At 48.7% G+C, this 26,304-nt stretch overlaps 2 protein-coding genes across 4 annotated transcripts; one reads left to right on the top strand and one right to left on the bottom strand.

The window, feature by feature from the left end:
• The first annotated feature begins 77 nt into the window (after positions 1-77).
• Positions 78-3,369, top strand: LOC100122701 (transmembrane protein 164). 2 transcript variants are annotated; one of them, XM_031923245.2, is made up of 6 exons: positions 78-386; positions 830-1,175; positions 1,256-1,375; positions 1,456-1,534; positions 1,617-1,717; positions 1,790-2,192. In XM_031923245.2, the coding sequence occupies exons 2-6, from the start codon at positions 858-860 to the stop codon at positions 2,072-2,074; spliced, it is 903 nt and encodes a 300-aa protein (XP_031779105.1). In that variant the 5' UTR covers positions 78-386; positions 830-857; the 3' UTR covers positions 2,075-2,192. The 2 variants fall into 2 exon arrangements, with proteins under 2 accessions (XP_031779105.1, XP_016838518.1); XM_016983029.3 differs by having other exon boundaries at positions 281-375; positions 1,790-3,369.
• A 2,410-nt stretch (positions 3,370-5,779) lies between these two features.
• LOC103317207 (transcription factor hamlet) lies at positions 5,780-25,845 on the bottom strand. 2 transcript variants are annotated; one of them, XM_016983028.2, is made up of 2 exons: positions 25,116-25,845; positions 5,780-12,971 (listed from the first exon to the last, which is right to left on the bottom strand). In XM_016983028.2, the coding sequence occupies exon 2, from the start codon at positions 12,885-12,887 to the stop codon at positions 11,451-11,453; it is 1,437 nt and encodes a 478-aa protein (XP_016838517.1). In that variant the 5' UTR covers positions 12,888-12,971; positions 25,116-25,845; the 3' UTR covers positions 5,780-11,450. The 2 variants fall into 2 exon arrangements, with proteins under 2 accessions (XP_016838517.1, XP_008212570.1); XM_008214348.3 differs by having other exon boundaries at positions 5,780-12,968.
• Positions 25,846-26,304: the final 459 nt, after the last annotated feature.

Raw genomic sequence — 26,304 nt, 5'->3', positions numbered from 1 at the left:
TTCGACTTGTAAAAGCGCAATGTTACAAATTCTCAAACTACTTTTAAAAATTTCACAGATCTTATATTTTATTATGTTTATGCTATACCTATATTGTAACGTGCGCGTATATTATTACGAATATATTACTCGCGCATGTATATATGTCACTTATGAGCCATGTATTGGCATTAGAATATATATAATCACACAAGTTAGTAGCACTACACCAGTATAGTCAAGGAAATCTAAACACACAATATCATTTCTGTTGGATCTTTTCAGAAAACATTGAGCAAGTAGTGTAGTGAATGACAAATATGATATAGGTAGGGCAGAACGTCAGTGGATAGTTTGGCGGTCGTTCCTCGGGGGAGCTTAATTTTTTAAATTAAGGTAATAAATAGGTAAATTAAAATAAATAGCGTCTAATACCTGACTTAAGCGTGCTTTTATATTCTTTCAACCGCCTGAAACGTTTCTCTGTTTAGATACTCATAACCTCTACTCGATAAATTGTTTCATAAATTAATTAGCGTAATCGATCCAATTTTAACTTAACATTTTCCATTTTAATTAATTAATTGAGGTGTGTAAAATTAATTAATCGATAAAAATTTCTTTGAGATAATTTTTAAACTGAGATTGACAAATCTGTTCATAATATATGTAATGTAATAGTGTTTGAGTGCACTGTTTTCAACCTGTATTTGTTTTTATAATTTTAGAATGTAACACTGTAAATAATTGAATCGATATTAGTTCTTGAATAGTTATTGCATTTCAAGTACATAGAGCATATAAAAAAGAAATTTTCATTTCTAAACAAAATTCATATCTTCTGTTTCAGTTTCATAAAACCTTAGCAAATTTTCACCATGTTTGAGTGGGCATATACTGGTGTAAATGCATCGATTCCTAGAAATGTAGGACCAGAATGTGCCAGCTACCTGTCTATGAAAAGACGGGTCATCGAAACTTTGTTAATTTCAATTTATATTGCTTTCTTGATGATATGGAGTTTGAAGAGGATGACCTTACCAAAATCACTGCCATATGTACAAAAAGCAAGAAGAGGAAAAACCATTTTACTCACTATGATGTCTCTAGTCTTTGGAGTTGAGATCGGATTTAAACTTTCTGGGAGAACCTTTGTGTACATATTGAATCCTTGCCATATTATTACAATTGCTGAGGTATATACTTATATATCGTAGTTTTGATTGTACAATCATTCCTCACTTTGTACGTAACATTTATATTGCTTTTGCTCAAGATATATTTGCTAGCTGCCGAACCAAATAGTCCTAAGATAACTGCCATCTTTAGAATGGTAGTATCAGGCTTAAATGGGCCAGTTTTAGCCTATGTATTTCCAGAAACTGATTGCAGACCGGTAAGTTTTTAAATGAATCTTATGCTTTCCATTATTATACACAGATTACAAATTAGAATTGAGAATTTTTCTTCCTGTAGATGTTTGCTGATAAAGCTGTATATTACATTCAACATGGTTTGATGGCTGTGATTCCTTATTATCTTGCTAGACTTGGAGGTTTGTATTTAAAACATTATTATGAATTAAGATTGCAAAATTTAGTTTGAATCCGTGTATCAAAATTATTTTTATTCTACAGGTGCGTATAGTATAGAACCATTGTGCGATATGAGTTGGTCGATATTTGGGTATGCATTGAACTTGGCATATCATTTTTGGGTGTTACAAATTGTAGGAATGGTAAGTGGAGTTGATAAATTTTCATGATATTTATTCTTAGAAATAGGTTAATCAAAATATAAACTGTTCAAGCTTGTGCAAGTTAATTTAAGCCACATGTTGTGTCCTGCTATTTTGGATCCATTTGAGGGACAAAATTATCGACTTTGGGCAACTTGTCATCAGCTGCTGCTAATTCCTTTACTTTACAAAATCTTTTACGTTGGGGCGGACTTTTTCTTGACGAAATGTCCTCTGACAAGAGTAAAGCCAACTCTTGATTACATGTTTGTAGAAGAATTTTCGAAACCAAAGAATATGTGCAAAAGTAATGAGATTTCAGAAGGTTGTGAGAATGGCCATAGACACAGAGAATGAAATTTAGTTAAGTTCGGCTGTGATAGTATTTTTGCCAATATATACAAATTCACTCTAAGCACGTGATAATTATGCCTAAGATGAAAAGAATCAAATACTGAAATTTTATGAGATTTGACGACTAGTATTTTGTTATTTGCGATTGTCTTCTTATGAAGATGACAGAAATTTAATGAAGAAACTGTGTATCATACACTACTGGTATCCAGTATCCATGTCTGTGGACATGCAACTAAAGAAATTTAGTTTTTAAAGTTTAATATTTGCCCACGATATAGAGTTTCTATTTTATGGCGTAATTATTGTAAGATTAAGGTATAAGAACACATTTATCGATTACATTATTATGTACATGATTTTACTCTACATCAAAGCACCATTGCTCAAACAAAAATTATCAGTACCTATCTCAAGGTCTTCAAAACTTAAAAACGTTAGGTATTTTAATTACATCAAGTATTTTTTTTATCACAGTCGGTCTGTTTCGATTTCGCTCTATGCATTGGTTGTAGGTGTCTAGTATAATACATGTTCAAATCGCGCCGCGAGATTATTATTTTCTGATTCTTGCACATTCAGCAAGAAGCTTAGCATTGTTCAAACTTATTGCACCATTTGTGACAAGTAATATGCGGCCTTGCGATGGATGTACAATTTTTTATGGGTAATACGCGCACTTTGTCAATATACCGTTGAAAATAGTTTGAATGATTGCTGGTTTTAACGGAATTGCATTCCACAGTCGTACTTAAGACTTTAAATATAAAAAAGAAGAAACCAACGACATATGCAAAACTGCGATCGCTTTATCTTAAAAATGATTCCCACTACACTCGCATATATATATATATATATATATATATATATATATATATATATATATATATATATATATCAAAGAGCAAATGTAAACCAATGAAATATTTTATAGACATCGTTGACTATCGTTGTGTATAAATTGTGTCATACTACTAACTAATTCTATAAGCTAAATGAAAGAAAAGGCACTATACAAGAACGCCAAGTACAAACTTCCTTTACGATACTAGTCTAAGCTGTAAGCTTTAACAATTACATAATTGCTCCAAATTAGATTTGGTTGCAGCAGTCTCATGAGCATTTACTTTATTATTTATTATAAATACGAATACATTCGTTCATGTACATGGTACTACTACTACTACTAGCGATTTATTTGTTGTGCAATATTATTTACTGTTGTACCTATATACTTTAAGTTAGCTCTAAATAGATAGATGCAAATACATAAATATATATTTAAAACTTGAAATAAACACGAGCGTGTGTCGTTCTCTCGCCTTCTTCCTTTCGAATTGGCAGCCTGTATGTATGTACATACGCGAAACGAGCAAACTTTTAACGATCTTTTAATGGCATTACTTTGAAATAAAATCTTCGATTTTCGAAGTTGTCGAGCCGCGCCTGACCTTAACCGCTCGAACGCGAGCTCGCTCAATGTTAAAAGCGTTAAGTAGTCGAGTGTTACATATCGAGAACAAGGTCGCATCCGCGAGCGTATGCGTTCCAATTCGCCATGTTACTAGAGCGATTTTCAAAGATGTGTTTTCGTTCTTGTCTCTTTTCTCTCTTCTCATCTTATAGTCCCTCACCTCATCGCGCAGCTACTAGCTCGATTTCGACTCGCGTCCGACCGGACCCCGCGCGTATCTACTTGCGCTGTGCGTATGCAGATTTTTCCTCAATTAAACAAGATGACACGTTTCGAATTAATGCGTCTGCTGCGCGCTGCAATTATACACGTTCTTTAGAAACATCTGCGCCGCGCAAAAGTCGAGCAGCGCAAGTTTCACTTCGCGCGCACTTTCTTCGCGCGTGTGTCACACCATCAGCGGCGAGCTGCGCGCATTAAGTGAAGCAAAAATGAAAAAATTGCGAAAAGCACACGCAGCTTCTAATTAAAATCGGCGTCATCTGCAGCGTCCTGCGCTCATGCACGAAGCGATTCTCTCTTTATACCTATACAATAGCTCTCTAAACGCTCGAGAGTTAATTACACGCCGATCTCGATCAAGGTCTCCTCTCCTTTTTTTTCACCCTAACGATCATCACTATGTAGGCAAAGATCGCGCGCTCCCAGCGAAGGTCGTGTAGTCGCTCGCGTCGTCTCGATTTTTCCGCTCTTCCTTCTTCTCCGCGCTGCAACGAGTGTAACTACTTACTCGATTTATCGACGTAGAGGGAAATCCGCGGCGAGCCTGCCTCGGGCGACTCACGACTCTCTCGACGCTCATTGTGCATACAGACTCATTTCCTAGCGATTTGCATTGTCTTCTAAGTATATACACGTTATATGCGATTCGAAATTTGCAGCAGAGCACACACACACGCGCGCGCGGAGAGTCAGTCGCCTTAGGATCTTTCGGCATCTGGGTCAAAGTCATGTCCTCCAGTCTCTCTATCCTCTTCGATTTTCCGAGGAGTCTGACCGAGATGAGCAACCGTTTATTTATGGATCTGTATCGTTAACGCGCTATTACTCTCTATCTCTGTGTGAGGTCTTCTCACGGACTTGTTGCGCGCTGCTATTTTGGTGAAACTCGATTATGCAGCTGGAGCATCATCTCTCGGCGGCTCACGGCGACGTTTCAATCGATTTTTTCGTGACTTTCTAACGACGCGAAAAAGAGCCGCTGCGAGAAACAAGAGCGATAATACGCGGGACGAGGGACGACAAGTGCAGCAGACATGTTGGCCGGCACCTCGCGCTATTAGAAAACCAGTTTCCGTGCATTTCTATTGCCGCTAAATCGTTGCTACCGCTGCGCCATTCGAGAGATTTCTCGCCGAGATTATATCGCCCGCGAGAGGGTGAAAAAAAAGGCATTCTTATCCCCCTCTCGATTCGCGACCCGTGTTCTTGCGCTTTTCAAAAAATAACTGTAAATAATTTTCGCGTATAATTAATTGAGAAAAACAACGCGAGCGCGCAATTACGAGAATGATTTATTACGCGCGTCGCGGAACCTGCTACACCCGACTCAAAACACAAAGCGGTCGCTCGACTGCGCGAATTTCTAAAAAGAACGCCCGGCAATTCCGCAACTCACTCTAAATCGCGCGGGCAAAAAAAGGAGCCGAAATATCGCCCCGTACACATTACGCTCCGTATAGCATGCGATTTGTCCGCTCGGTCACGTCTGCGGAGCAGCTTCTCTCTTTCTCGCTCTCTCGCCGCCTCGTCTTTATTTCTCCTCTTTTTTCTCCGTTACGCTGCTCTTTTCCAGCTCTCGCGGTAAGTAGCCGCTCGCGCGACACGACGTTCCGGTTCTCAGGCACCTCCATGACCCTATACCACATACGCGCAGCCGGCGGACAACTCGCTCTTTCCCACATTAATTGTCGCTCGCGCGGAGACTTAATTTTGAGGAAACGTCTCCATCGTCCTTTCTCTATAAGCCCGCGCGTATCTCGAGCATTTTCTGGAGCACGTGGTACTTTTTCCCCCTTTCTTGGGCTGATGCACTTCGACCTCGAGCGTACGAAAACCGGACACTCACGCGTCCTGAAAGTTTTTAGAAATTTTCGACTCTTTTTTCTTCCTCGTTGTTTCGAGGACAAGGCGCGCGAGTCGAGCTGCTTATTAGCCGGGCTTCCTGGTGAAATTCTGATTCCGGAGAGGATTCGACTGGGTACACGAAAGAAAGCAGTTGTTTTTTTTTTCCAAACGTATCGTTTTTAGTGTATTTTCATCGAATATTACATATCGACATATATACAGTCACCACTATACATATTTGCTACACAACACGCGACTATACGCTATGATTAAACGTTAAGACAAATGATGCGGCCGATCGGCGATCGGAAGGACGGCAAATCAGAAAACAGATCAAATTTATACATAAGTCCGCGGTTCAGCCGTTCGCCGATCGCAGAACGCATCTCGCAAGGCTCGTCTTTCGTGCTCGCAAAAAATATATTATATTCATATGTATGACACTTTCTGTACAACATGATGTATGGGGGTAGGTCGAGGAGGCAATAATCGGAATCATAGGGAAGAAGGCTTGGGATATAAAGGAGGATGCACGTCAGTACGAGCTTAAAACTGTTGACCCTAACAACTAGCTCTTCATCTCGTATAATTAAGATTGTACAAACTAAAGGTAACGAGCGCTCGGCTTATTTGTCGCTCGGCTCACGGCGCCGCTCGAGTAACACGTTAGGTACGTATATATCGGTAACCTCGATGAAATCACATTCGCACTAGATTTTAGGCTTACACAATGAACGAAAACAATACAAGGGGCAAATGAGAATAGGGGAGTAGAGGAGCTTCGCGCGCGCCGAGATCCACCGGAGGAGCTTGCGTACACGGAATTTCGACTTGCGCTGCTGTAGGTAACTATATGGACATTCGGTTTTTTACTCGCTTCACTTTTTTCTTCGCACAAGGAAGTAAAAATCGTCGGTGGGATCGTCCCTCCCGCGTGCGGAACTCGGTCGTGCGTGCGTGACGGGCTGAAGAACGTGAGTGCATGCAGAGATACATCGGGATACGAGTGTTAGTCTAGAGGAAGTAGAGTGAGAGAGAGAGAGAGAGAGAGAGACAGTAAACGGAAGAAAAAACTATATAGAGTAGCGATATATGTGTACGGTAAATAGGAGGAAGTAGCTAGACGCGCGCGTCTTCGATGACATAATAGACAGTGAGAGATATAGAGAGTAAGGAACGACATTTTCATCTCGACGCGTATTAATTAGGACGAGGAGCGATCGGTCGACAGGAAGAAAGGCACTCGGAGAAAGAGATAACGCCCTTTTTACGCGACGTTCTATATGTATATACATTGTACGCGAAGTATATAGCGTAGACTGCTCGGTCCATCACTTATCCGCGCCGTTGTAGAAAGGAAGCAGGAGCGGTATAGCACAGCGCACCTGTATAGCCGAATGATGAATGCTCCCTTTTTCTGCTCTTCGCGAAACCTGCATCGGAGATCGGTATCTGCGCGCACCGACGACGAGTGTCTTATATAATATAGTCTTGTACAGAAAAGTAGGTGTATGCGCGCGGAGACTATACATGTATAACTATAACATATTTGTATTATGCGCGCGACGACGTGGGGGTCTTCTTTGGGAATTATATTGTGTTTACATGCTCGAGAATCAAATCTTATCCGATCGAAGGCCCTTTGACGTGAATGACAATTTCGCCGCGCTTCTTTTTTTCTCTCTGCCAACGTGATACAACAATATAGGCGCGTCGACGCGCTTTTCTTTTTTCATATACCTACACCGTATTGGGTGTGTATATGTTATTATATATACCTTGTATCCGACTCTCATAAATCTTTTCTCTGGTTATTAAATAAAAGAATACAATGATATCTTTCTTCTCTTCGTGGTCGCATCATATATTGTATGCGTACGTATATTCTATATATTTATAAGTATATATTATGCTATAGCGTGCGTTAGATCGTCGCTTATTTTTTTTTTTTTCACATCTTCTATAAATATTTACAGAGACCTGTACAACAGTTTCATTCTCTTCTTCTACATCAGTTTGTTGCATTTTCATCACTACATTGTCGCATATACAATATTAGCCCGCGTGCGTCCTGTCCGGAGAGGAGAATTTCGCGCCTTTTATATTCCTCGATCTCAAAGTACAGCAATAACGTAAAATATATATATTATGTATATTTATATATAATAAACTTTTTCACTCCCCATAACGTTTATTTACACTAGTAGACTCGACAACACTATAACAGACAAAAAGTATTAAATTCAAAGCCCGCGCTGAGATTCTGTCCTCTCGCGAATTTCTCCTCTCCAATCGCGATAAGGACGTCGTCGTCGTTGTCGTCGTCGGCGGCACTAGCAGCCGTATCGCGATTCGAGTCTAAGAATTCTCTGATCTATACATCTCCCTGCGTGTGTCGCAATACGACTTTTTGAGATCTTCTAACGTTTTGCAAGCGAACGCGCGTCATAATACACGAGGCGGGAGCGAGTCGTGAGCGAAATTTTTATCGAACACGGCTTGACGACAAAAAAAAACGAATTACTCAATTATAATCGCCGACGTGATGGTATACTTCAATCTTTATCTGATGATGACCACCGCTTTGTTGGAACGATGCCACTCGATTATTAATTTCCAGCCGCGCTCGCGCTTACGTAACGTAGGCGCATACGTATAAACACGAGATTTACGATTTTTTTTCAGTTTCAAACAAACGGCCCGCGATAAATTAAGAGAATACTCGGAGATCCGAGGATAAGAGAAAGATAAGCGGGACAGATTTATCATCGCTTAAAATTACTAATGCCTCCCTAATGGATGGAGAAAAGAGGCGTAATTAGGCGTTCGCACGCGACGGGTGACATCATTCCAGCGTACGTACATACAATAAGCTTGTACACAATATCTCACGCTCCAGTATATAGGAGCACGTTATATATACTCTTCTTTTTCGGGCGAGAGGGGGAAAAACGGTAGCGGCGATTCTCAATTAGGCCCGCGCGCTGATGGGCTCTTCGGACGCAGTGGTTGCGCTAACTCGATCATAATCGCTCGCGCGATTCGCGTAATCCCCTTTCGAAAGGATCCGCCGGCGCTGCGACGCGAGGCGTGGACGCGTGGGAGAAAAAGAAACGATTTCAGGCACGTGAGCGTAATCGGCAAGAGATCTCCTCTCTCTCTCTCTCTCTCTCGCTCTTGCTCGGCTCATCTGGCGCAGCGCAGCAGCAGCAGCAGCAGCAGCAGCTCCTTTATGGCGTTCCACTTTCGCGAGGAGGGCGACGGCGAAGGGAACCTCGCGCCGATGCTGTGTGCGAGTGTGTATGCGCCGTGCACGTGTGTGAGTGCGAGATCGGGGCGTAGCAGGAGAAGCTGCTGCTGCTGCTGGCTTCTTCTCACGTATACGTGTATGAGCTGATGCAGTTCTATGGGAGTTGCTTATGCGCGCCGTATACTACACGTGAGCGGATCTCCGAGCGATTGCGACGTTGTTGATGGCTTTTTATTATTTTTTGGTTGCGGATTTTCTTTTTGGTCGGTTAGCTTGATTATTTTGGATAAAGTATAGAAGTGAGGCGAATGGAGTAGATTTGAGAAACACTATACGCCAGAATAATGAGACGAAACCGTCGCGGTTTCGAAAGCCCCGCGCTCTTGTTTTGAGCCGACTGCCGCGACGTTTATAAAGGGAAAAAATTACACACGCCCGTAAATTACAGTCGGAAATTATCGGGCCGCATCTACCCGCGTCGTATAACAGTACACACAACGGCGAGAAGACAGTCGGTGCATAAGCATTACGTACCTTTGAAATAAATGGCTCGCTCGCGAAATATCGCGCGACGACACCTTCGTTTTCGATAAAAATCGCGCGCCGCGCACTGGGCCTTTCTATACACACAAGAAGAGAGACTGCAGTCGTACACAAGGGAAGGCCGAGAGAGGTGAAGAAGAAAAGAGAATGAAAAGGGAAGAGCGAGTGTGTGTGTGTGTTATGAGAGCTGAAAGCTCGAAAATGACAAACGAGGTGGCGCGCGTAAATCATTTTAATCGGCCCTCGTCGATTCCTTAATGAGGATCTCGCGCGCGATCCGATGCGGAAAAGGACGGAAAAAACACTGCGGTCGCAGAGCACTTTCGAAATGTATTAAGCTAATTGAGCGCCCCGCGCCCGATCGGAAAAAGAAGAAGAAGTACACGGAGAAAGGATGAAAAAGTCGCGATTCCGGGGAGAGAGAGAGAGAGAGAGAGAGGCTAAAAAGAAGAAAGAATAAACGAAAAAAAAGAAGCGTAAAAGAGCAAGGGAGAGAGAGAGAGAGAGAGAGAAAGGAGGATAATTGAAGGCAGCGGCTATCGATCGCGCGCGAGCGCAGCTTCCCGAGCCGCGGCTGCCGCTTCTTTATTGCGTTTCACTTTCGCGATGCGCCCGATCGAGCCCGGGGCGTGGCCAGAGAGCGCGAGCGCAAAAGTGTAACGCAACAGGACCGCGAGGTCACCGCTGTCTCTCCACCGATGCCGAGGAGAAATAGGAGCCGCGAACGCGCAGGATTATAACCGAGGATCTCTAAGAGCTTCATTTTCACCTCGTCTACGCGAGTGCACACGCGTAACTGGACTTTCCACTCGACTTGCGCGCGCGAGACGAGACGAGAGACGAGAGCTCCCATGCGGAGTTAGAAAGTAAGATCGATTCCGATTCCGATGTGCTTCGATCGGCAGCCGCGCGGCCGAATCACACAGCGTCTACACACTTTTATATATTAAATTGCCGATCGCGCTCCAAGATACATAGCTATATGAGCCGTAATGCGCTCCTCTCTCGTCGTGTTTCACGGCGCAGTTGGGTACAGTCCCGTTGGCCGATGGGCGCGCGCGAGCCGTGGTTTCCGGGAAATCGGTTTCTTCTCGCCGATGCGGCGGCGCGCGCTTCCTTTCCGCAAAAATTCACCGACGATCGTTATGCTCTTGCGCCGTGCGCGCGGTTTATTGGACTCTCGCTTCTTATCGGCGCGGCCGCCAGGGGATAGCCATATCGTCACGAGAGATCGGCTGCCGATTTCTAACGATTTTCAGCCTCGCTCGTCTATTGTCCCCGCCGGCCGGCAACGTCGTCGTCCTAGCTTTACTGGGTCGACGTAACTTAAATTCACTTTCTAGGTCGTAAAATTCCGCCGCAGCCCGCAACGAATCGCGGCCGATATCGGTTCTCGTTTTTGTCGCCACCTCCGCACCGCGCGCTCTTTCTCTCCCGTCGTCTTTTTCGACAGCGCAGAGGCCAGCTTTCCCCGATCAATCTCGCGAAAAAAAGACGCAGCCCGCGCCGCGGATCGCTGTTACGCCAGAGGATCGAGTGCACAATCGGCAAGAGTTCGGGGAAGCGCGAGAAAGAAGAGTATAGGCGTGCAAAGCCGAACAAGCAAAATCAAGCAGAGTCAGTCTCTTTTCTTTCGCCGAGATCGTAAATCAGCGCGAGCGCAATTTGTAAAGGGCCTCTCGCTCGACACCCGCGTTCGTATATTACAAACAGTCTCCCCTTTCCTATCCAGCCTACACCCTACCGATTTTTGGCAGTCGAGACGAATGGCCGGCCCGCTCATTTACATTGAATGTACGCTAACGGTTATCAAGATGCAGTCGCGGGCGGGCCGCTGCCTTCCACGCGCACTCGCCGATGGGAGAGCGATCAGTTCTCTCCCGCGTCGACGCGTAATAAATCCCTAATTTCCGAAACGACCGGCCGCACCGCGAAAGTATCGGCGACGCTCACTGCGTGGTCTCGCGGCTTGCTCGGCTTGCTCGATGATTGCAGGATGTTCGGTCCTTTGGAGAGAGGTACATGCGTTCATCCGTGGAGTCGTCTCAGGTATTGTTGCCGGGCGAGAGGGGCGGCGACGCCGCCGACGCCGCCGACGCCGCGTCCTTCTGCTGGTCCTCGTGCGGGCTCTCGGGCTGGCTGGCAACCTCGCTGCTGCTCGACCTCGAGCTCAGGTTGTCTCGGTCGCTGAAGTAGGACGAGTCGCCTTGACCGGCGACGTTGTTCGCCTGCTGGCGTTTCTCCTCGAGCTGCAGCTGTTGCTTCTCGCTCCAGGCAGCCCGCTCTTCGGCGCTGGCGCCCAGCAGGCCCGGGAAGTACTGCAGCGCCCCCTGGCCGGCCCGCGAGGTTATCTTGCCCATGAAGCTGCGGATCTCCTCGAAGTAGGACTCCTCGGCAGCGCGCGGTAGCTGGCCGTGATACCTCGAGCGCACCTCGTCGAGTATCGTCGGGCCGTCGGCGTCGTGCTTCTTCAGGTGCCTGTCCAGGTTCGTCTGCTGGCCGAAGCAGCGCTCGCAGAGCGGGCACTTGAACGGCTTCTCCTTGTTGTGGATGTTGCGCACGTGGCGCTGCAGATTGCTCGAGATGCTGAAGCTGCGCTCGCAGTACTTGCACTTGTAGGGCTGCTCGCCCGTGTGGGTGCGCAGGTGCCGCGTCAGGTTGGCCGACCTGGGGAATACCTTGCCGCAGAACTTGCAGGAGTAGCGGTCCTTGGGCTTGAGGCCCGTCGAGGCCGCGGCCACCGCTATCGAGTAGGCCGGCAGGCTCGAGCTCTGCTGGCCGCTCGTCTGCTGCTGCTGCTGCTGACTCGCGCTCGACTCGGGGCTGCCAGGTTGGGTGGCCTGCGCGGCGGGGCTCGCGGCCCGCGTGGACTGCGAGGCCGAGGAGGCGGCGGGCGAGGCTGGGGCGAACCGACTGCTGGGCAGCGGCACCATGGTGGGCAGCGCCCTAACCTGGATCTTGGGCAGCTCCGGACCGGGCGCGACCTGATGCTGCGTGCGGTACATGGCTTCGAGGACGATCGGGTGGACGTGGTGCTGGGGGAAGAGGACCGTGTGGTAGGGCAGGCGCTCGTTCTGGTTGAGGGCCTCGATCTCGTTCTGGTTCTCGTCGCGCAGGCTCTCCTTCTTGTGCTCGAGGCGCAGGTCGAGGGGCTCGCAGCTGTCCAGGTCGATGCGGCAGGCGCTCCGGCTCTGCTGGGGCCGCGAGGCCGGGCTCATGTGGGGCTGCTGGTGCTGGGAGGAGGCCGAGGAGTGGAGCTCGGCCGCCGAGCGGGAGCCGCGCGCCTGGCCGCTCAGGTCGTAGGGCAGCTCCGGGAGCTCCGGCTCGGGCTGGCTGGCCTGGCGCGCGCTCAGCGGGTAGATGCTGGCCTGCTTCGGGCTGATGTGGCCGGGCATCTTGCGCGGGCTCGAGTCCTTCTCGCGCATGGCTGGTGGGTACTTGCTCGCTGGGGACAGTCTGCTCGGGCCGAGGTACTCGTTCATCACACACGTGCGGCCGCACAAGCCGCGGGACGATCAGCCGCAGAGGCCGCTGCGCTCCTGCGCAACCGTGGAAGCGCCGAGCTGCTGCAACACAAAAGCATCGGGAATCTCGTTAGTATATCTCGCTCTCCGGCGCTGGCTACTTCTTTTTTCAAAGTTAATTAGCGGAGCCTCGGGAGTTTTAAGTGGTTTTTCCGGTTCGTTTCGAAACTTTCTTTCCGCGAAACAGGTGCGCTCTCGATTTCAGAGATTGAGAGAGCGACTAATAAAGTAGGCGACGTCTGCCCGGGCCTCGTCTTTCTTCGATGAGGTATTGTGCCATGGGCGAGTTTCGAGCGAACAGGCGCACCTGTTTGATCCGGCCAATCGCTCCGCGCGCGCGTCCTACACGAATATAATTTTTTAATTTGAATTACGCGCTCGGCGACACGTGCTAAGATACGGCAATTTTCATATATTCTTTCGTAAAGCGCGTTGTGTAAACACGCGGGGAATTATTCGATCCTCGTTCCGGAATAAGTAATGCGGCGCTCATCAATTTCGTGTTCGAGCGCGGTGTCGGATTTCATGTCGGAGCGACAACCAGTCGCGGCGGAGGCCATTCATCATCGGGCTCGCGCGACGACGCGTAATAGTTTTTAATATAATTGCCCACTTCAGCTCTACTCTTTCTCTCCCGTGTATAGGCCTTTTAATATAGATTTGCGCGTAACGTGTTATTAAAGAGACGCCTGCCTTCTCTATATATGCAAATCCAAGCGCGAGCATTGAATGCTAATTAATTCGTCATCGAGCCACTAGCCGGCGTTATAGAGCGAAAGAAACTATTCACTTAACGCGAAATAAATATACGCGAGTCGAGCTGCTGCATAGGAAAAAGCGTAAATTGTCAAAACTAATGAAGCACCGCAGGCAAGAGTATAATCTCGCTAACTAAGCGCCGCGTAGTATACCTAAAATTACCAAGAAATAGCGGCGGAGAAAGAACAGGCATTATAGCTTAGCGCGAAATTATCGCGCATCGAAGTCTCGCGTTTCTCGCGCGAGCGTTGATGTCTCTATGCATTCAACACTCGAGGAAGGGTCTCTCTCGCTCGCTCTTCTGTATTGCAGCTGCATCTGCCTGAATGCGCATCCTGATGCCGCTCGCGCGCTCGCGCGGACCGAATAAGGAAAGTTTATTATCATTCGACGAGGATGATGATCCGAGGTAGGCAAGGTAATATCGGCCGCCAGTCCATTTTGACCAATTACGGCCCCTCCGTCTGGATATTGTGTACGCACACGCTGACGAGATACGCGCGTAAGGAGAACCCAAACAGACGTCAAGTGTAATCGCGTTTTTTCTCGGGCGCGCTCTTCATGAAGAAGGCACTTTATTTTATTTCGGGAAGATGTGCATCGAGGAGTCTTTTTTACGTCGCTTTACACTTACACTTACTTACACTTTTTTTCTCGACTACAAGCGAAGCGACGACTCCCGAATCTCTTTCGCAAGCGCCAGCGATCGCTTATCGATAACTTTTTTCGATCAAAGCCGGCAATCAAAAGTTACGCGCGACAGGACTATTACTCGAGCTCGACGCCGCTGACGAAAGAATAATAATCGCGAGAGGTGTCATTTAATTTGGCAACAATCGCCGCGTCCCTCGCTAATTGTGCACACGCGAGTATCAGTATCTTCCTCCGCGAGAGCGTGTACGTCACGCGAGTGCGGTCGGTACATTAGACGGGTTAATCAATCACGGCTAAGAGCTGTGTTATACACGGCTGTCGTAACGCTTTTTACTAGCTCGCACGGCCTGAAAAAAAGCGTGTTTCAATTATAAATTAATTAGATTTTTCCCTCGAGATCGAGATCGATACGTTATACACAAACAGAGAGAATCTTTTCGTCGACAGGTGCAGCACAAAGGAATAAACGTAAAGTAAAATCCTCGGAAAGGCGTAAAAGCAGCTTATATTATACGAACTCGCGGATCGCGCATTGAATATTGTTATTCCGGCATCTCGAAGGTGTGCTCGGCGCAAAAAGAAGAAGAAGACGAAGAAGAAGCAGCCAGTCCTTCCTCTCTCTCTCTCTCTCCGTGTGTACGAGCTTCGCCCGCGGGAGAGATAAGACGCGAGATAAGCCGGCGCGAGCATAAATTTCTCTTTCATCCGCGCGCGGCACAGTATAAGTAGAAATAGAGGCGGCTGCAGCAGCATCCGAGGATGCCTCGCACCTAACTGGAGCAAAGCAACGGTACTCTATCCGACCGGCCACTCCTGCCGCGCTGCAGCAGCATCAGAGTCCGAGAGCTGCGGACGATATACGTATAGGATCTTGCCGTATATGCGCAAGGAGGTGTATCGAGGTGCGTGCACGCCTGATTCGCTCGGACGTAAATCAGCGCCGCGTCAAATTGAAAACCGCGTGCTTCTGATGCTAGTCTATTTTTCTATATCTCCTGGCATAATCGATAATAATAGACACAATCATCTCTTTTGTAAGAGCTCTCCGGCATCGCAATTTATCGAAAACTACGAGCTAATTCGCTCGCACTGCACAAGATTTACAGCTGTCTTCGTGGCCTATCTCGCCGAGTGCATCTCCCACGGTTCCCCCCTCGCGAGAGCGCGCGCGAGAGATTGAGTTGCGCGGGCCCCCCTCGACCTCTGACAAATTTACGCAGATATCTGCGCCTAACAGCTCGCTCTGCTGCGAATAATAGCGCGAGCGTGGGAGAACATCGATACAGTTTCAAGGTGTATCATGCACCACGCGATCGTTGCATATACAGCCGCGGCGTTACTTAAAAGGTGTGAAAGTTTGAAGGTTTCCGAAAGCGCGTCCACTTTCAACCTCGATTCGCAACAACGACGACGACGACGACTCCTCCCGAGACCGGTAGCTATACGAGTCTGCTCGTCCTCTCTCGCGACTACATACCGGTATATCTGCGCGTGTCACTGAGCCGAGGGGAGAGAAAACAGAGGAGTAGGACTACCGGTTCCGGATGAACGAGAAATCCGAAAGTATACTTTTAGTTTTTTCATTTTTGCACGTACGCGACTTTAATTTCCTTGTACGGAAGAGAAGCGGCCGTGTAATTTTAATCGACGAATCGTCGCGAGCGAGTCAATAAGAGGCACACACGCATGATCGTCGAAAAAAAAACTCGCTCCCGCATCGCGCGCTTACGCATAATAATAAAAGCCAGAAGTGGACCATCTCTCGCATTACGAGGCGGCGGCTGGGATTTCAGGGTTACGTGAATCGCGAGTGAAGGCAGGTCGCTATACGCGAGCGAGCGAGCGAGAAATCCAGTTTTTGGCTTCTAGAAAGCTGCTCTCTCGCGGGATTCCGCGCGCGCGCGCGGGGTGGTGCATCTCGTCCTTGCTGCAGCTCGCTGTGTGTGCACGCGTTCATATAGCCGCGAGTGAACGCCTTTGCTCATCGGAAAGAGAGCTGCTGCTGATGCTGGCGCCCTTCTCTTTCGCCGCTCACCGCTCATTACTCTTGAAAGCAGAGGCTACTCCTTGTCAAGCGAGTGGCACTGCGCTGACCAAAGAAGATTTCGATCGTTCTTTCATGCCGCTCTCGATTTCTTTCGTTGTCGCCTTGCTCAGCTTGTGTGTGTGTGTGTGTGTGTGTGTGCGTGTATTCAAAAACGGCCTCGCTGCGCGCAAGGACTGCGCGCGATCTTCCGGAACCACCTTTTTATAAGTACACGCACAGATAGCGAGAAGCTGCAGCCTTTCGTTTTTCCAGTGACGGACACTCGGCGCGGAGAGCGGCAAAATCGAAAATACAGATCCACCTTGGATTATTTCCGAGAGAAAAATCGACTTTTGTTTTCGCAGCCTTTTAAAGCCGCAGCTGATTATAGTGTCGCCGAAAAAAAAATCATCGCAAAAAAGAGAGGGAATCTTCATGCTGATGAGTCGGGCGGTGTTTTCTCGATCACCGTCAGCACATCCTTCCAGGAATCGCGCGGCGCGGAGATCGACTCATCATTATCTCGTCTGACGCATCAAACTCGATCGTCGTATGCCATTCTCGGCGATGAGTCTTTAAGCGGCCTTTTTCGTACACGCGTCGCTCTGAGGCCTTCCATTGTCTCCTTCTATACAACACACTCTCCCGATGATCCTCTAATTCGCGCAGTCGAGTGTGTCTCTTTCTCGACGACGACGGCGAAAAAAAGGAGCTGAACGCACCGCTACTGCACACAATGCAACGATGACCTAAGCTTCGCCTCGCATGCGCTCGCAAAAAAGATCGGCGCGCATTATATGAATCTCCACCGCGATGCACGAGATTCATCTCGCGAGTAGAAAACGCGATTATTATTTATACGACCTACGCGGCGCAGTGTGTATACGAGGCGAGAGATGTCCCCTCGTTCCAGCCCACACGCCGGTATAGATATATAGCTACCGGTGCATATGCTATAACGCAGACGAGCGCACATTAAATATCCATTCCGCGGTGGAGTCGCGAACAAGCTCTCGATAATGCCGAGAGCTATTCTTCCTCGGCGTCGGTTTATAAGGCTCGTGTATGTGTGCGTTTTATTTCTTTTTGCGCGGCAGCGAGGTATGTATCTCAATTTCTGCGGTGTGCGGAGGAGGCGAGCGCACGTAATCCTTCATTAACGTCGCTTCGCGTCTGCCGCGCGCTTCCTCGAAGACGTACCGCGGAATCTATACTCTCGATGAGTTGTTTTTTTGCGCTGCTCGCGCATTTGTTTTTTCTAATTGCTCCACATCGAGAGGTGCTAAAACGACAGCAGGCGTTTGAATTCATCGCGCGGACTGGTTTTATTGCTTACATTAAACGCGAGATCGGCGATTCCGAGAGAGGATCTCTCGAGCTCCTAGTGTATATACGAGTTGAAAAAGTCGATACATTCTGGCGTATCTAATTGTTATCGACTGCAATGTGTCTCATACGTATACAATGCTCGGCTGTACATAAATTCCTGATGGAGCATTAATGAACGTCGTGTGTGAGTATACGTGCGCGGAGAGGAGAGGTACGTACAATCGGGAAAAACGATCTCAGCTGCGCGCGCGCGCGCGCGCGACACGTTATAGCGCCCGATGCGGCAATTTAAATACAAAGATCGAGGCTAGCTCGGATAAGATTACACACACACACACACACACAGAGCGACTCTACTCCACTCTCGGACTTATCTCTGACTTATATGCGCTATTTTTTCTCCTATCATCGCTCATCGGCCGCGATATATGTGCTGCACATATGGGCGTTGGTGCAGCCGGTCAGCCAGCTCACTCTCATCCTTGATCGGCGGAGCACCGTTAACGAGCTGCAGCCGCTCGAAAGTAAAAAAGAGCAAAGAGGATCGCTTCGGCAAGCTGCCCTGCCTCTCTCGTTTCTCCGAATAAGTACACCGCACGCGAGGTGTCTCGCGATCGTCGTCAAAATGTACACGATTCGCTTTTCGGCCTCAAGAAAATGAATCGCGGCCTTTATATCCACTTTTTCGTCGCCGCCGTCCTTGTTCGCTCCCGAGCAAAGCGAAGAATAAAGCAATCGATGCGCTTCCGCCACTTTTACAGACGTCCTGACCCTAATAGGATACCTCCGGGAGCTACACTATAGCGCGCGGCCTTTTCCACACGTGTATGGGCGATGAACAATGCGCGCGCGCGCGCGCGTCGTAATGACGTTTCGCGGTAAACGAACGTGTCATCCGTGATTCCTTCTTCTCTCTCGCTGCGCCTTGTTCTTCTTTTTTTATATACCTAGCTCTTTACCGCTCGCGTCCTTCGCTTCGGCTCTGTTTTGACTTTTTCACACCGGACGCGAGAGGAATTCCAAGTGTCGATCGGAAAACTCTTGACCGGTAGGCACAATGGACGCGAGAGAGAGAGAGAGAGAGAGAGAGAGAGAGAGAGAGAGCTGTCAGAGATCGGCGCGATAGATGGCGATTAACGATTACGAATGTTTGCTTTTTCGCTCTAGTCGCGCGTATAATCGAATGAAAATCATCGAGGCTGCGCGTATAGAGCTTACGCGACGATGATGATGCTTCATCTGCCTATATAGGCGATGTGTAAATGTTATGCTTGCGGCTATTTTTCATCTCTCCGCCTACTTCGCGTACGCTCTGTTTTTGTTTTCGTTTCTTGCGCGCGCTCAAGCCAGCGGGAAAAAGAAGCTCCGGGTGCCCGCTCGAAAGTTCCAAAGGAAATATTTGTAATTGACTTGTGAAATCTTCGACAAACACTCCGGGATTTTATCGAGAAAGTTTCTACGCTTTTTTTTGCGCGGGAGAGAAAGAGAGAGAGAGAGAGAGAGAGAGAGAGAGAGAGGCGCGGTCGTAATCGCGCGATCGGATTGTTCCGATTGACAAAGCCACTGTCGAAATTAGGCTAAACGATATGCGTCGTCTCATTCTCGCAACGACTATACAGCGAAGAAAGTTCCATCTCTCGGCCGATTTTCATCGCCGACAGCCGGGGAAAATCGGCGCGAAATCGGTTGCGTAATTCGCACGCCCGTAACAACATCGACGCCCAGTAGTGTATAGCTGTATACAGTCCAGTTGAGCAATCCGCGAGCGACGAGTAGTCATTTGACTCTCTGGCCAAGCGAAACTGCGAGCTCTGACCCGCGCTCTCCTTTTTCCGGCACGTCCCGCGATTTCTCGCGCGGGAGCAGCTAATCGATCTGTCTTCGTGCGCTCTTGGTTATCATCGGATGATCCGATATCATAGTATTTTTCCGGCACGACAGGGAATCGACGCGAAGCTTTGGAAAATTGACTTTGAAAAATCATGCAAAAAGCGCGGAGCTGCAGTCGCGGCTTAATCGGAATAACAAATATCAAGAGCGCGCGTGCGACGTTCTCCGCTGTAGTTCTCGAGATCGGTGTGTAACGAGGAAAAAGGAACTCCTCTCATCCGTGTCGAGAGAGAAAAATATCTCGGTGTGATTTCTCTCCCGAGTGCGACAAGGATCGTCCTCGCGCGCGTACATTACACGCGGCTGTGCGGTCGGGAGTGTGAAGCAATTGCCGACGCGGAAAAGCGCTTTTTTGTGTGCATGTCTGCGCAGAGCGTTGATAGGTCTTTTATATAGTGAAATATACTCACGGGAGCGTTCCGGTTGAGTTTGTGAAATTTCTGGAGGAAGGATGTATGACTGACACGCGCGCGGAGAGCTGTTTGATAAAGGCGCGATTCGGACTGATTTCCAATATAAAGATTTCACACTTTTCACTCGTCGCCTGAACACCAGTGCAGTCAACTTTTTTTTTTAAATCAAACGACTGATCGAGGGATCAACATCGGAAAGGGTATCCGAGATTTCTGCTCGATCGAGCGAAGATCAAAGGGAAATCCGTCGATGCGCCGCGAGCGTTCGAAGTTTTGACAAGTTGCGTCACGAACGGCCCGTTAATCCGACAGAATTCTTACGTTTCAATTTTCCCCAACGCACAGAGAGAGATGTCAGTCGAAGTGAGAGAAATCCGCATCGGAAAACACATTCTAACGTTGTACGATCGCCTCTAATTCGACACTCTCTCGCGGCTCTGTCGTGCACTCGAGGGCAGCCAGTGCATCCAGGACAAGTGAAACCGAGAAGCGCGTGCGCCTATCGTATCATTATGCATATACCCTCGGAAACAGAACGGTAAAACGAGATCAGACAGCGACTGCTATATGCATGCATTATCCCTCTCGATGTAATCCGCGGCATAGATTTTCCGCGAAACCTCGCCCTCATTCGCCGGAAGCGCATCATCTTTTCTCTGAGGCAGCTGTATACAGGGCTCATGAAATATTCACGCGTTTCGATCATTGTTTCGACGCAATCTTCTTCGCCTATACGATTCCGGCCGACTGAGATGCAGCGAGTGAATAGACGTCGCGGCGAGGATAGAGTGTGTCGTAAAGTGGAGCGAAAGCCGGACACGCATCGCGTATGGTTTTGAAAATTTTTTTCCCCGGCCACTCTCGGCGTCGTGTCAATCTCGTGGGCTTTTTATAATTGATAACCGACGGGCTGAATAAAACATCGAGGGAATCTAAAATTCAAGATGCGATACTACTGTATTCTTATATAATATTCCCGGCGTTCGTAATATGCGCGAAGCTAGTTTTGGAAACAAATAACTAAATACTGCATGACTTTCAGCCGATCCTCGCACATCAATCTTTGACCCACTTATCGGCTCTCTTTTATAATTCAAATAAAGCGCGCGCACGCGAAAGCAGTGTCAAAGCGAAAATGCGAGTCTGTCTCGCTCGAGCCAATTAAACGATATCATCTCCATCCAGATACGTATACAAAGTACAATATACAGTAATCGATCCCGATACTCGTTAGAAGCGTACCTCGGTTTCCGTTTATCGCTCGGACACAAAAACCAATGTTTTTTCCTCGCCTTCTCTCGCATCGGCAAGAAATTCGAAAACTTCAATTAGCCCAATTTTTTTTCTCTCTCTCTCTCTCTCTCTCTCTCTCCCGCGCTCATCGGCACAGCCACGAAAACGCCGAGTCATCGGAGAAGAGGTACGCACGCACGGGACAATGAGCATCGCATCGCGCGCTTGATCGATGGAACGTGATGGCCGCGGAGAAGAAATTCGGCTCTAGCGGAACCAGTCGTGCGCGCGATGAGGGAGAATGCAAGGACCCACACGGTGAGACGACTTCTTTTTATACCCACCGCTGTCGTCGTTGTTGGGACTTAATAAGCGGGTATACGCGTACAAGGTATCTTTTTGCCGGATCGCGGGAGACGGGCAAAAACACGTGTTTGCGCCGGGCGTCTATATATAATACATTCGGGAAAAATTAATCCAGCCGGGCGTTTCTCTCATTGAATCCGTACCGAGGAGGAAAAAGGTGAAATCGAGCGTATGTATATAAAATGTATATAAACGCATGACGCTTCAATATGACAAACACACAAAAAGCATTTCTTCGTAAAATACACGCCGAAAAAAAATTCGTCATCAATCCACGTCGAAGCTTACAAGCGCCCTTCGCCTTTGGCGCATCGTTGAATATACATCCTCTCGCGGCACACATATAGCCCACAACCTTCAGCGCGAATTTCAGTTCTGCGGCGCCAAGTAATTGGTGAAAGAGCCTTCGTGGCAATAAAAGCGACACGTCCTCGCGCGCATGTGCACCGCGAAATACACAGACATCAATTTACATTCCTCCCGACACCGAGTCAGTTCGAGAAAGGCAATTTATTCGGGAAAAAGGAAGCCGCGTTTCATCTCCTACTTTCGTCCGCTTCTGCAGGTACACAGCAGACGTGCGCCTCGCGGTTACGTCAAATATACGCGGCCGCGGATACAGTTTTTGCGCGCGGCTCTCCGAGAAACCCTTTGGGTGTACACACGCGCGATCGATGTCTTTATTAAGGAAAAGCGATAAAAAAGCATGCATTATATATCGCTCTGGTACTTTCTCGCGCGCGGCCGAGATCGATCGCGTCGATGCGCGATGGACCGATACCGCAGAACATTATTCGAGCCGAGGATGAAAATTTATTCGAGAAATGTGTTTGGGCCGTTCTTCTCGTCTTGATGCGTACACGCGACTGTGTAAGTATAGAACAAAAGAAATCGCGCCATATTCTTCTCTCCGGGGTATATATTCCATAAAAGCGAATCCGTTTTCCGTTTACATAATTCACATTCATGGAGAACCAACGAGTTCGCGGCGTGCATAAGGTATGAATGCCTGTACAGCTATATGCATATACAGATATAGGCCACGGGCTGTTTTTTCCCGGAATCGTATCGCCTAAAAATTAATCGCAAAACGCGCGTACACGCGGCGCAATATGGTCAATTATAATTACGACGATATATTTCCGCAACTGTATACGCGGGTTGTATAACTTATAACTCTTGGCAATATCGCGCTCGGATTTTCATTCGCGACGCGAGCCCGGATTACAACGCTTACAGCGATAAGCTGTGACCTCTCTCCTACATAAATCAGGCAAAATTAAAAAAACACAAGCACAGGAGGAACAAAAGCAGATCTAGCGGCTATCGGTTATTACTGAATATGCATCAGCTAAATCTCGCCGTTCTATATTAAAGAAACAGCGACGTCGTCGTCGCGCATATGCCGTCTCTGCTCCAAATCGGCGTTATTTTCATTCTTACGTCACGGATGTAGGCTGCGGCCTCAAAATTTTATATCTCTTGCTCTCCATCCCCTACGCGACATTATAGATCTCAGGCGCGCTCATACAGTCGCGACGATTTCTAATTTCGCTACGTAGATATTGTCTCGAGTCATGCAAATGATCGCGATTTTTGATTCATCGTATGGTAAGTACAGCGGGGAGCTATAGTCGGAGGGCAAAATGTCAAGAACGAAAGATCCGTCTTTGTTTGCGTCGCAGCTCTTTTAGCGCGCGCGTAATCGGCCGATGCGATCGCGGTAGCAGCTGCTCTCGCGGAAATTCCTGCTCTCGACCAAATACAGTCGTAGGCGGGTCACTATCACAGCCGTATATACAAACATGTGCGGGGAGAGAAAGAGAGGACTTAACGGGAGGGACCGAGCCGCAATTGGATGGGGAGTCGATATAGGCACTTCTTTCTCTCTCTCTCTCTCTCTCTCTCTCTCTCTCTTTGTGCGCCGCGCGAGCATTTGACTATTGTTGCGAGCCGCTGGTCGCGAACAATGGTAGCGCGGAAAAATCGGCAGACTCTGTCTACACGCACACAGAAGCTTTCTTAAGGATACAGGACTCGCGAACGATTTTTGAAATATATATAGAGAGAGAAAATTTGATCCATGACATTCGTCGCGCGCGCGCGTTTTATTACCGTTTTGCGGCTCGCCTTTGGCAGCGGCGGCGGCAGTGGTGTATAGACTGCATAGTGCAGTAAACGACGCGACATTGTTTCTCGCTATGGGAGATTCTCACAATTGTCCGGCTGCTCCTCATTCTCGTAATAGCGCGTGTTCAAATATGCCGACTCGTCTCTCTCTCTCTCTCTCTCTCTCTCTCTCTCTCTCTCTCTCTCTCTCTCTCTCTCTCTCTCTCTCTCTCTCTCTCTCTCTGCATAGGCCCCTTGGGCAACCGCCGGCGAGGAGGAAAAAGCAGGGAGGAACAGCGACTTCATCAGCTTTTGAGGCTGAGCTCGACGATTGCGAGACAAGTGTGCGCGTATATAGCCGCAAAGCGGCGAGTCTCTATCGAAAAATCTCGCGGCGAACCTTTGTCGTCGCGTTTGCAGCTTTCACGCAGGTGTAGTTACGCAGCGATTTGTAATTTTTCCTCCTCGGCGAGATTGTAACGGTACGCGTGTGTAACAGCTTTCCGCAGAAGCTTCTTTTATTTTTTCATCCGACTGTTTCCGCGATCGTTATACACGCGACCGAGCACACGGGCACCCCCGCCGATGTATAAATCAAAGCAAATTGCGAGCTGTCGGACCGATTGAAATTCAATTCCATTATTGCCCCTCGTCGCATTGTGCAGAGCAGTCTCTCGCGTCGGGCGTGAAAATAGCCGGTTCGAATGACTCAATAATTCGCTAGCCGAAAAAGAAGCCATAATGCGATCCCCAAGGCGAGTACATAAAGCAGCCGGCACGCGTACGTATGTATGATACAGGTATAGAGGCGCACGGAGAGGGAGCGTTAAACGCGTTTCTCACGTGTCGGCGCGGATTGAAATTTATGAACGAGGAAACGACGCGGCGGCGCAGCCTGCAGAGGATTGCGTCTCGCTCGAAACAAGCTCTCCGCGCGACGAGGATACTCGACTCGAACGAGAGCGTGGGTGCGTCCGGGCTAAGCTCTGCTCGCTTGCCGATGCGGGGAACTGGTTTCGAAAGGCACATGCTGCGCAGCTTTGAAATTCGTTTTCCGCTCTTTTAGCCGCTTTGCACATCCTATGGGGACGAAGCGAGCCTCTAAGCCGTTGTTGCCGATTATTTCGACAACGAGCGTGCGAATCCGCGATTGCAGCGACGGAGAGTTATTAGCGGCGCACTGCGGAAGTGAAAAAGTCTCTCGATCGACTCGCGCTAATCTAATCGGGCGCGCGCTTATACAGAGGCTTCGGCGCGTGCGCTCGGCGGCGCGGGAGTTTCGAATCTTGAGCGCGCGCGCGCGCGCTTGCAGCGCGGGTATAGCTATAGAGGGATAAGCCGCGCGCGGGGAAAGTAAGTATATACTATGTAAGATCGGCTTGGCTGCAGCAGCGGCGGCGTATTTACCTTCTCTGTCATTCCACGAGTCGGCTCAGGCGAAGGTGAAGATCTCGTGGGAACTGTGCGATATTCCGTGAGAGCGCTCAGGACGTGCTTGTTAGACGCGCCTTCTCTCGCGTCTGCTCTCGCTCCTCCCCAGCTGCAGTGTCTGTGTATCTCCTGCTCTTTCTCTCTGGCTTCTTGCGCACTTATATAGTCACCTTCTTCTTCTCGTAGCAGCAGCAGCACCGAAAAAAATTCCGAACGAACAGTCGCTACGCGGTCTCTTCCAACACCAAACAGAATTTACGAGGAGAATTTGATAGGATAGGGTGTATCAAGAGCGTATAAAGAGAGGGGCCTGTCAACACTGAGCACTAGCTTGTACGATGTCGCACGTCGCAGGCGAGAACGTCCGGCTGAGCAGCATCCTCGGCGAACTGTGTGTATGTGTGTACTTTGTTTTCGAGCGAGTATATGAGCGAAGAAAAGCGCGCGTGCGTGTCTGCGGCCGCGCGCGGCTGGCCAGCGAGTGTAAGTGGTCGGTTGACGTCGCGAAGAGCAGAGCGCCGGTATACACCGCTCGCGCGCGCAGTAAGAGTGAGTGAGCAATCTCAAAAGCGGGAGTAGCGCGAGGCGAAGCTGCCGCTGCTCGGCTGTGCCGGGGGGGCGCCGTACCGATGGGCGGGGAGCCTGATCCTCTCTCGTATAGGTTGCCCGGCTCCTGGCGACTCGCTCGCGCTCTCTCGAAGGTAGGTTGGTAGGTGACTCGCCCGCGACGAGAGATATACCTCTCACTCTCGGACTGTGCACCGGCACGCGACCAGCTGCCCCCCTCCCCCCACCCACCCACCTCCACCCCCCGCGGCGCGATCCTAATCCGCGCAACGCTTCCTTCCTCCTCCGACGCTGGACCGGACGCGCGCGCGGCTGTGCGAGGAATGAAGCGATTACCGCCGATAAATCGCCGCGGCAGGTGCTGCTTAATGCGCCGATCCATCGGCTATCATACAGACTCCGAGAGATCGAGAAGAGAAAACGCGAATTTACGATCGACCAAGCGCTGTAAACAATCGGAAAAATCAATAAGAGCCGGCGCGCAATCAGATAAAGACGGAGAAGAAAGTTAGCGCGCGCGAGTGGATACAGTCACGTGGCGCGTGTGGATAGTCCATATAGTAGGGGATAGCTCGCGCGCGCGCACTCGAGAGGTGTC

Source organism: Nasonia vitripennis, chromosome 2 (genome assembly GCF_009193385.2).
Source record: "Nasonia vitripennis strain AsymCx chromosome 2, Nvit_psr_1.1, whole genome shotgun sequence".
NCBI lineage: Eukaryota > Metazoa > Arthropoda > Insecta > Hymenoptera > Pteromalidae > Nasonia > Nasonia vitripennis.
This window is presented reverse-complemented; position numbering and strand designations above follow the sequence as displayed.

Excerpts from the sequence above, each read along its gene's own strand:
- LOC100122701 (XM_016983029.3), top strand. The coding sequence starts at position 858 with ATGTTTGAGTGGGCATATACTGGTGTAAATGCATCGATTCCTAGAAAT. Across the intron at positions 1,376-1,455 it reads CAGAAACTGATTGCAGACCG|ATGTTTGCTGATAAAGCTGT; the intron begins GTAAGTTTTTAA and ends TTCTTCCTGTAG. Across the intron at positions 1,535-1,616 it reads TTATCTTGCTAGACTTGGAG|GTGCGTATAGTATAGAACCA; the intron begins GTTTGTATTTAA and ends TTTATTCTACAG.
- LOC103317207 (XM_016983028.2), bottom strand. The coding sequence starts at position 12,887 with ATGAACGAGTACCTCGGCCCGAGCAGACTGTCCCCAGCGAGCAAGTAC.